This window comes from Cervus elaphus, chromosome 5, assembly GCF_910594005.1.
Source record: "Cervus elaphus chromosome 5, mCerEla1.1, whole genome shotgun sequence".
Classification (NCBI taxonomy): Eukaryota; Metazoa; Chordata; class Mammalia; order Artiodactyla; family Cervidae; genus Cervus; species Cervus elaphus.
This window is the reverse complement of record NC_057819.1, coordinates 78,686,057-78,696,711: the sequence shown is the minus strand read 5'-3', so window position 1 is coordinate 78,696,711 and position 10,655 is coordinate 78,686,057. Positions and strand designations below refer to the sequence as shown.

General features: G+C 44.7%; 1 protein-coding gene across 2 annotated transcripts in view; it reads right to left on the bottom strand.

Moving 5' to 3' along the window:
* Positions 1 to 4,393: 4,393 nt before the first annotated feature.
* The window catches only part of HLF (HLF transcription factor, PAR bZIP family member), a 54,812-nt gene continuing 48,550 nt past the window's right edge, over positions 4,394 to 10,655 (bottom strand). For both annotated transcript variants that reach the window (XM_043902718.1, XM_043902719.1), the window contains exon 4: positions 4,394 to 8,764. In XM_043902718.1, the coding sequence (XP_043758653.1) occupies positions 8,549 to 8,764 (216 nt within the window). In that variant the 3' untranslated portion in view covers positions 4,394 to 8,548. The remainder of the gene's footprint in view (positions 8,765 to 10,655) is intronic.

Here is a 10,655-nt window from a genome sequence, read left to right as displayed (position 1 = left end):
ACAAATTCCAGCTGCATTTTTCAAGTGGATCTTGGCCGGCATCCAGTCGCTTGGGGTTTTGTACCTCACTGGCTACTTTAGGAAGAGGTATGCTGTGCTTTATTAAAATGCAGATATTTAGAGCAGCTATTGCTCTATTTGCAACTATTAATACTTGTGATGGGGCTTCTCAGGTGGTGCTAGTGGTAAAGAACCTGCCTGCCAATGAAGGAGACTTAAGAGATGCAGGTTCGATCCCTGGGTCAGGAAGATCCTCTGAAGGAAGGTATGGCAACCCTCTCCAGTATTCTTGCCTGGAGAATCCCATGGACAGAGGAGCCTGGTGGGCTACAGTCCATAGGGTTGCACAGAGTTGGACATAGCTGAAGTGACATAGCACAGCGCGGTACCACATACTTGTGATGAGAAATTTTAGATGTTAGCTTTATAACATGCAATGTGGGTTCATGGTTTACAAAGAATTTTAGGGAGTATGTGAGTCAAAAACTGGGAAGATCAGTGCTCTGAGAAACATTAGGCCTCATTTCCAGGGAAGTATCTGAACGTCTGGGGTGAGGGATGGAGGCAGGGCCAAGGAGCCAGGGAAAGACTCTAGGCTATGGGCGGGCATGAGGCTGGAAAAGCTGACCTGGAGGTAGAGGCCGCTCCTCCTGAGCGAGGCTGGACAGCTGTGGATACTGTTCAATCCAAGGAAAACTGAGGCCACAGCAAGGCAGTGATATTCTGAAGGTCCAGCCCAACAGGCTGGGCCAAAACAGTGTGGGAGGTCTGTCCAGGAGGCAGGTCAACCACAAAGTCCTGTATGTGAGAGGTGACGAGCCTGGGTTCCAAGGAGCCAGCCTCTACTCCCCAGCCTGGTAAGGAGACTAGCAAAGATGTGAAGACCTCAAGTAAGAACACTCAACTGCAGAAGAAGGTTCTCAACTCAGGGTGGACTGACCGCTGTAATAGCCACCCCATGATCTCAAAGGTTCAGTCCAGAGCAGGGTTTTTTTGTCCCTCAGGTAACAGTCCAGTGATTCAGAGACCTCAGTCCCTTCCTCCTGGAGTCTGCATCTTTTCGAGGCATCTGCTGGAGCCAGAAGAAGAGAAAGAAGACTGGATGGAGATATTTGTGGGCCAGTTGTGAAGTGATGCCTGGCTCACTCCCACTCATATTCCATGGGCCAGAACCCAGTTGTCTGGACACACGAAGTGCAAGACAGGCTGGAAACGTGTCTAGAAGAGAAAGCAATGGGGTTCTGTGGCTGCATGGAGTCCTACTGGGACACGCAGGACCCGGGGGATCCACGTGGTGCTCAGGCTTCTCTCTAGCTGTGGCTCGGGCTCTAGGGCATGTGGACTCAGAGCTGTGGCGTGTGGGCTTAGCTGCTCTGTGGTGTGGGGCATCTTAGTTCCCCAGCCAGGGTTGAACCCACGTTCCCAGGATTGCAAGGCAGATTCTTAACCACTGGATCGCCAGGGAAACCCTGAGAAAGCAATGGGTTTAGTAAGCTGCTGACATATTTCTCACTCTCGTCATAGACCACAGGGGCCCCAGCCTATCTCTCCATGTGATTAGCAGGAGCTAACAAGGATTGATAGAGGTATACAGATAGATATATGAGTAGATGTACAGTGTAGAGACTGGGGCAGGCCTGAAGGTGGAAGTGAATGAAAGACCCTTAAGAGCCATTCATGGCTTCTCATCTCTGTAGGCCTGAGCCTGCCCTCACACTGCAAGGGTCAGCCTTTCAGCACCACTTAGTACATTCGTTAAAGCAAAGGTCTCCAGGATCTCAACGATATCAGAGGCAACAGAGTTGACTTAAAACTTGGTGATGCCTCATGGATTTTACAAGATCAATCTCAGAAACACAGCTAGACTCATAAAGTGATCACACGCTCTCCCATTTACTCATCCAAAAAAGAGGGATGCCACCAAAACATAGTCAAGTATTTACAAAATAAAACTGCGCCCACTAAAATACACAATGTATAGTCTGACTCCATTGTAGCACATTGCTAGTGAAATCAAATCAAGCAATACTTATTAATAATTGCTATTATTACCACAAAAAGCAAATACTCATTGAATTCCTGTTATACTCTGGACATTGATCCAAGGGTTTTAAATGCATGTTCTCACTTAATCATATAACAACCCTATAAGGAGAGTAGTAGTACGTCTGTTTTGCAGATGAAACTCTGGGTGCTTTGGTGAATTTTCTATGGTCACACAGTAAATAACAGACGGGGGCATTTAAGTCCAGGTTTGCCTGCCCTGGGCTCACCCTCCTAATCACAGCAATTGCCTTTTGCCTCTGCTGAGGCCCTCGTTTAAGTCACGGAGAAGAGCAGCACAGAACACAAACTCTGGAGTCAGACATCCTGTCTGGGTTTAAATTCTGCTTACTTCATTTCCATGAACCTGTTTCTTTACCTGTAAAACAGGAAAAATACTAGTAGCAATTTTATAGCGTAAGAATTAAGTGAGATGTGACAGGTACAAGGCTTAGGACTCAGTAACTTTTGGCTTTTCCTATTGTGCCAGGCTTTGCAGAATGAAAAGTCAGAGTGGGGCCTTTGCACCCAAGTCTTCACTGACTCAAAGCCCAGAGGAGCAGAAGACGCTCACCACTTTCCTCACTTGGGACTTTCTCCTTCAATTGTTCCCTTACCTTTATTACCAAGGGGCCATCTCCCAACCACAAAGGCAAGATTTCCGTAATTTCCACCCAGATCTGGGCTAAAGACACCCAAAGAGACTTTTAAGCCAGTGATTTTCAAAGAAGGAATGGAATTCCTGCGCTTTGAAGAGAAAGGGCTTGGGGGCTGATGGTGCTGTTAATGTTCAAGTAAGAGTGGAAAAGCCACCCCCAGGGCAGCATGTGACTGGCCTGGGGACTGAGTGACTGTGAGCGACGGGGGCGTCCAGGCTGCAGGGCTTCTCATCAGTTCCTGCCATCTGAGACTCAAGAGTCTCTCCAGGCGTGGAGAAGCAGTCATTCCACCTAAGACCTGAAGATGCGAAAACACGGAATCACTTACTCAAAGAGAATCTTAAGGTCACTGTGCCTACTCCTCTGAGGAAGAAGAGATTTAATGGTGAAACAGAGCTAACTCTGAATTGCAACTGCTTAAACTGGAAGGGGCCACCTGGATGGATGTCCCCCAAGCTTGGCCAAAGCTTGGATCTACTAGAGGCGTCGGAATATGAACCACACCCATGCTGGGGTGTCCCAATTTCCCTCCCCACCAGCCATCTGCCCCTTCTTCTGCACAGAATTGTTTTCTGCCTTCTTTGGAGGAACGAATGGTCTGAAATACTGAACTGGAAAAAGTGCTCCAGGCACACATTCGACTCCCCGGGTCCCCATGGCAGTTATTTATTGAGGGAGGAAGATGAGCCAGACTATGCATTTGTTATGTCATTAGTTCTCCCCACAACGCCCAGGGATGGAGAGTGGAACTTCATCTCACAGAGGAGGAGATTAAAAATGCTCAGTGGTTGTTCAAGGTCACACTCCTGCTAAGTGACAGATCTGAATCACTGGGCTCCTCACTGGAGCCCTTACTCTTCCGCCAGAGATGCTGAGCTCCTTGGCTGAGGCTGTGGCCCACACAGCAGCAGTGTTCTGAGCTTCCCAGGTGACTCTTAATGGGTTGCCTGGGCTGGGATCACGCTACATCACCTCTCCTGTAAGTCAGGGATTTTTATCCCATCTTGCATCACAGATTCCTGTGTGGGGTGGGAAGCCATGGATCCCCTCTACAGAAAAATGTTTATGTACAAAAAGTTGCATGCAATTCCAGGTAATTACAGAAGTTTTGAAGCTTCTACATGGATTCCCCCAAGGTCATGAACTCAGATGAAGGTCAAGTCTGTAAATCCTTGGGCTCCAGTTACTCGGCCACACATGCAAGTTATCTGGGAGCCTTTAAGCAGTTCAGATTTCCAGGCCCTATCCCAGATGTACTGATTCAGAAATCACTGAGTCTGTAAGTCTAGTAATATGTTTCCAGATGATTCTCATACATATGACCAGAAAACAGCCTTTGCATTGGTTTTAGGGAAACACCACTCTAAATGATGCCCATCTAAAGAACCAGAACTCATTTCTGTCACTTCTACCAGCTATGTAACCTCTCCAAGCTTCTATCTTCTCTTCTGTAAATGGAGATAACAACTGTCCCTATCTCATGAGGTTAATGTGGGATTAAATAAAATATTCCTTGCAAGTGTTTAGCACTGGGTCTGACATGTAAGTACCCAATAAATGTTAATTTCTCACTGATTATATAGTATTATTAATTTATCATCTACGTAATTAGTCTATGTCAATGGCTTCTTGGTGATAGAATTGGGAATAGAATCTGATTTCCAGCAGACTGTCAACAAAAATACATGAAAGACAGGAAACAATTTAAATTTTATTAAACATTAAGAATAACAGACAAAGTTTTGGACTTAACAGCATAAACAGCAACCAAAACCATGGCGTACAAACACCAACCTCAAGTGAACTTGTAAACCTGTTTAACAGATGCAGTCTTTGTGGTGTTGCCAAAAGGATAACGGTGACTATTGTTACGTTTGGTGAGGTGCTCCACATGAAAGATTTTATGCCTTAACTACTCTCTCTCTCTCTCTCTCTCTCACACACACACACACACACACTCCTCTACATACACTTAGCCCTCAGCAAAATGTACTGCCTTTAGTTGCCAAATCCAATGCATCAAGATTAAAGACATGGCTTTGCTCATTTAAAAAACGACATTAATTGTAGAGAAAACCTAGAGGAGATCTTAGCCTCCCTAGTGGGGGCCTAGGAGCCCTTAGCTGGAAGCTGGCAGACTGACAGCAGGTGTCTCCCACCTTCTGGAACTGCTCTGATTAACACTAATTTAGTTTTGCTAAAGGAACATTAGGAAGAAGGGAGGCAAACTCCTTTGCATTTTACAGAATGACCTTTGTTTTAATTTGGGATGGGGGTGGGGGTTGGAGTGACTCTACTTAAAATTCTTATCGACGCTTCTGAAAACAGACCCAAGACCTTTCAAACGTACATTTAGAATCATTGAGAGTTCCCTCCCTCACGAAACCAGTAAGTTGGAAGGAACCTCTGGGCTTTTTAGCACTGTTTCCTCTCCACCCAGTGCTAGAATTCCATCTGCATGCTCATCAAGCAAATGGTCCTTCTGCTTCAAATGATGGTTTCACAGTGGCCTGTCATATATGAAGATGAAAGGCCTGTCACTATCCTGCTCACTGTGGGTTTTGGAATGATCAAAAGCATCCACTTTCTCAAGAGGAGGAAGTGATCACTTACAGCCCTCCCATTCCCTACCTATGTCCTCCAGGTGGCACAAGCAGAACTATAGGCTGACCAATTTTCACCTTTTCAAGTCCAATCGAAAAGATGATGTGACCTTGTCAGGGAGTCCTAGGCCGCTCATTCCAAATCATGTCTATGTGATGTTGGCATAATATGATTTGAATTCATTTTTAATGGCCAAGTAATTAATCTCTGAAAGATGCTTATGATGAAAAGGTGAGAAATGACAACAGGACTCTTTTAATAGCTGCAGTCTGCAGAACTCATCTGACCCTGGATGATCCAAGTCATTCCAAATTGGGCCATGCCTTCTCATGTCATTTAGCAGAACTGCTTTATTTACTAGCTGACTGCCCTGGACAGAAGGCAGTGAGTTCAGGGGTTGAGTGCTTGTGTGTGGTGACAATGACCTACGTATAAGGCACCTGTACAGACTTCAAAGCTTTAAAATTTTTAAAACGAGGTAGGTTTCTGAAACCTCCCCTGGCACGCCAAAGAATAAATTTTATTATGATCTTTAAATTTCTTCTGCAGAAAACATCTGTGATGCTCATCAGATACAAGCAACCTAATTTCAGAAATACTAATACTCAAATACAGTTTTTTTCAGTTACCATTTTAAACTTCAATGAATTTGGATGGTCTTCAGTACAATCCTTCAATACTTATCCAGTTAAAAGATTTTACTTGTTTCTGTGCTAGTGACTATTGAACTAGTCTGCTGCAATTAGTCTCTTTACCTATTAAAAGGCCAACTCCATGTTTACGTGTGTCTCTGAATACCACTAATTCAGTTCTGCTTAAGTTTGCTAGAGGTTTTGTTTATTAGTTATTTACCTGAACGAGGTTAATTCCAATATGCGTCCATCTCCCATCATAATCTGTAGCTTCAGACAAAATGAGATACCTGTAGGAATATTCCACTATTCAGATTCCCCAAGACTATGACAGTAAGAGAGAAGCATTGCTAACAGACTGACAAGGAGATCACCATTAAAGAATCATTAAAGGTCATTAAAGAATCACATACTCTGGACACAGGAAACTAGAAAATCCCACTGATAAAAGGGTATTTTAATCTTGCAGAAAATGTTTCTTTGTAACAACAGCAAAATCTCTTAACACAAGTTAGTGAAACAAAAGAACAATCACCTTTAAAGTCAAGACAGCTATCAAATTATAAATCATACACATAGCACCGATATTAACCTTATACTGTGTAAGATGCATGTGCCCATTGAGGAGAACAGAATTTTGGGGGATGCTTGCAGTGATATTTATTTTCAGGAACTCATAATTTTGAAGTGAACATTTCTGTGGCAGATGCTTTTCCTAAAAATCACTGTATCATCCAATAAATATTTGACTAACATCCATTTTGTGGTTTTGGGTTTTCTTTCTGAGACCTAATAGAAAATAAGAAAACTCCTTAGATGTTTTAGAGCAGAATTCGTCACAGCAAGCTTCGATACTGTTGTAAAATTTTAATTTGAAGCAGAAAACATGCTGATGTGTCAGTGACAAAATTAAAATATTCAAGACTTCAAAAACCCCCAAGCACTTCTCTGTACAACATTGATGAATATATATCTTTGCTATACAATTTTAAAACATGGAATAGTTTTCCTTTTCTCTTTGCTATATATAATATATGTCTTCCAAAATACATCGTCAGTATTTATATCTGAAAAATACTGTACAAAAAGAACTTCCTATAATTACTCTGTATAAACATTAAACAATTTAATAATCTCTCCTTTTGGTCTACAGTAAACACTTAAATTGATTGGATTAACCACAGTTTGTGACAACACCATCCCCTTCGGAGATACACCAGTGTCTTTTACATTCATTTTTCAGAAGTCCACTTAATAAGAGCACATACGTTCAAAAGAAAACAGAGAATAAGAAACGTAAGCTCCAGAATCATTAATTTATGAAGCATTCAAATATGACACCACTAAGAAAAAGGGGTTTTACAAAACATCAACTTATTAACTGATTTTTAAAAACAACAAGGTATAATTCACAAAAATATATACATTACCGAAAAAATGGGGAAAACTGAATCTTAAGTAATTGAATTGTATTGAATATCAAGAGGGATGTGGAAAAAGTTAACTAGAAAATTGGGGGCTGGGGGCATGGGAAAAGAGAGAAAACAAAAGCAAACACATCAATGTCAAAAGCTGTTCCAAGATGCATTTTTTGGCTGTACACTGATAAGTTAACCCCTTGTTCTTAGACCTGGCATTTCCCTCTGCTTCCCGGTCCTGGGGATGTTCTGGGCATGCTCAAATACATTACTGTAATTTTTGCTTTTTAAAAGACAGTGAAATTCAGGTAGGGAAAATCTCCTACTTCCACTAGTAATACTCAGGCAGCATGCTCTAGCGTACAATAGGATTATTGCTTTAGGTACAGACAGTGCAAAAACACACTCTGTGTTCTATGAGAGTACTCTTACTCGCTGGAGTTGGTGTAATTAAAAGGAAACTTAGTGAGAGCAGTAAGTAAATATGGGATCTAGTAAATCTAAACAGCACTTTAAATTTGAAGACGATTATCACCAAAACTTAAAAAGTGAGGAAAGCAACCTATAACTGAACGGAGCTGCAGTGTAGTGCTAAATTACTCTGTGCACCTTATTAGCATGGTAACTTACAGATTAAACAGAAACAAGAGCCTGTGGTCTTGAAAAACCGAGATCTACTATTTCAGCAGGGCTCTTCTTAGTGAACCCGAGCAGAAGGTCCTGGAAGAGTGGGTAGGAGCGCACATGAAGCCACACGGAAAGGGCGGGAGTGGGGTGAGGTGGGGGGAGCAGGAAACCCGCGCGGTCTCCTCAGTCCAGTAAAAACATGGCACCTTTCGTTTCAAGATGGCGGGCGCAAAGGGACGCATGCGCGCACACACCCGCTGACCACACAGGCGCACAAACACACACACACACACCCCGCTGACCACACAGCAGCACAAGCACATACACTCACACCCCGCTGACCACAAAAGAGCACGAATACACACACACACCTCCCGCTGACCACACAGGAGTACAAGTGCGCACACACACACACACACACACACACACACACACACACACACACACACACACATCCCAAAACGTGAGTCCGTCGTGTTGCTGCGTCTGGTAAAGTGCTGATGTCAGAAAGGTCGGTCGCTGCGGTGAAGGCCTGTCCGGGCCGCGGCCACCCGCCGCCGCCCGCCTACAGGGGCCCGTGCCGGGCCTCGTACTTGGCTAGGATGTTCTTGCACTTGCCCAGCTCCTTGCGCAGGTCGGCCACCTCCTGGCGCAGCGCCGAGTTCTCCTTCTCCAGGAAGGACGCGCGGATGGCGATCTGGTTCTCCTTGAGGCGCCGCGCATCGCGCGAGCGCTTGGCAGCCATGTTGTTCTTCCGGCGCCGCGCCCAGTACTTGTCGTCCTGCCGGGAGACACGCGACGCGTCAGAGCGCAGCCGCCCGGGCCTCCCTCCCCGGCCCGGCCCTCCGTCGGCTCTCTCTCCCGCCCGGCAGAGCACAAGCCCGCCAAGTGGGGTGCAGGCCTGCACCCCTGAAGGACAGGCCGAATTCCTTCTCTTTGTTCAACCCCTTCCTTCCCTGGGCGCACGTGCTTTCCGGGATAAGCTGCGGTATTGCTGGAAGACGACCTGGCAATGTCTGTCAAGGCCTGAACAGCCACCTCACGCCTGGGCTCTCTCCCTAGGGCAGTCCTCACTCACTTGCGCACACAAGGGCGCGTTTTTACTAAAGCACTGTCCGCAGATGGTGACTGCAGCCATGAAACTAAAAGACGCTTACTCCTTGGAAGGAACGTTATGACCAGCCTAGACAGCATATTAAAAAGCAGAGGAATTACTTTGTCAACAAAGGTCCATCTAGTCAAAGCTAGGGCTTCCCTGGTGGCTCAGAGGTTAAAGCGTCTACCTGCAGTGCGGGAGGGGGTTCGATCCCTGGGTCGGGAAGATCCCCTGGAGAAGGAAACGGCAACCCACTCCAGTATTATTGCCTGGAGAATCCCATGGAGGAAGGAATCTGGTAGGCTACAGTCCATGGGGTCGCAAAGAGTTGGACACGACTGAGCTACTTCACTTTCACTATGTTTTTTCCAGCGGTCATGTATGGATGTGAGAGTTGGGACATAAAGAAAGCTGAGTGCCAAAGAATTGATGCTTTTGAACCGTGGTGCTGGAGAAGACTCTTGAGAGTCCCTTGGACTGCAAGGAGATCAAACCAGTCCGTCCTAAAGGAAATCAGTCCTGAGTGTTCATTGGAAGGACTGATGCTGAAGCTGAAACTCCAATACTTTGGCCATCTGATGTGAAGAGCTGACTCATTTGAAAAGACCCTCATGCTGGGAAAGATTGAGGACAGGCAGATAAGGGGATGACAGAGGATGAGATGGTTAGATGGCATCACAGACTCAATGGACATGAGTTTGGGTAAACTTAGGTAGTTGGTGATGGACAGGGAGGTCTGGTGTGCTGCGGTCCATGGGGTCGCCAAGAGTCGGACACGACTGAGCGACTGAACTAAACTGTCCCTAATAGAAAAAAATGGGCAAACCCCTTCCCTGCCCCGCGGGCCCAGTTATCAGTAGGCGCTTTGATAACTACATCATGATAGAGTCACACAACTATTAAACATAATGATCCCACTGAATCTGAAAGATGCTAGAGACGTATCACTGTGTGGGTAGAAACAGTGGTAATTTGAAGACCAATAGGTTCTCATCCCACTTTGTGTGTTTTTGTTTTTTTTTTTTAAGTAATAGTATATATTCAGAAATAGTATAAATCCAGAAAGATTTATACCCAGCTATTAAAAGTGGTGCCTTTGGAAGGGGGATTGAAGGAGGTAGGATCTTTCAGTTTTTATGTCCTTCTGAACTATGAGAATATTCTATAATGGCATGTATACTTTGGCAATTAAAAACAAAGTAAAGTTCCACTTGCCACTGATTAATCAGTTCTTATTCATGGCTAGCATTTAAATAATTTACTCTAACTTTTTTTGTTTAACTGTTTGTTAAACAGTTAACCTTCTTAGCCTGAGTGATGTTTGATTGTGGTCAACTTGAAAACAGTCCCTTCTTTCCCCCATCACTGCTCCCTCTGCCAAAAAAAAGGAAAACTTTCCTAGAAGCACTAAGAAATATAAGTCTTCTTCCATTTACGGTGCCACCAGGTGGGTTTTGCAACCCCTTTTTTCAACAAATTGCAATAGTAAACTCCTCAATCCTCGCAATGCTAATCCCTGCAGTTAGTACCACCCAGAATAAGTGAGGGAGGTCAGTTCTTACCCTGCCCCAGGATT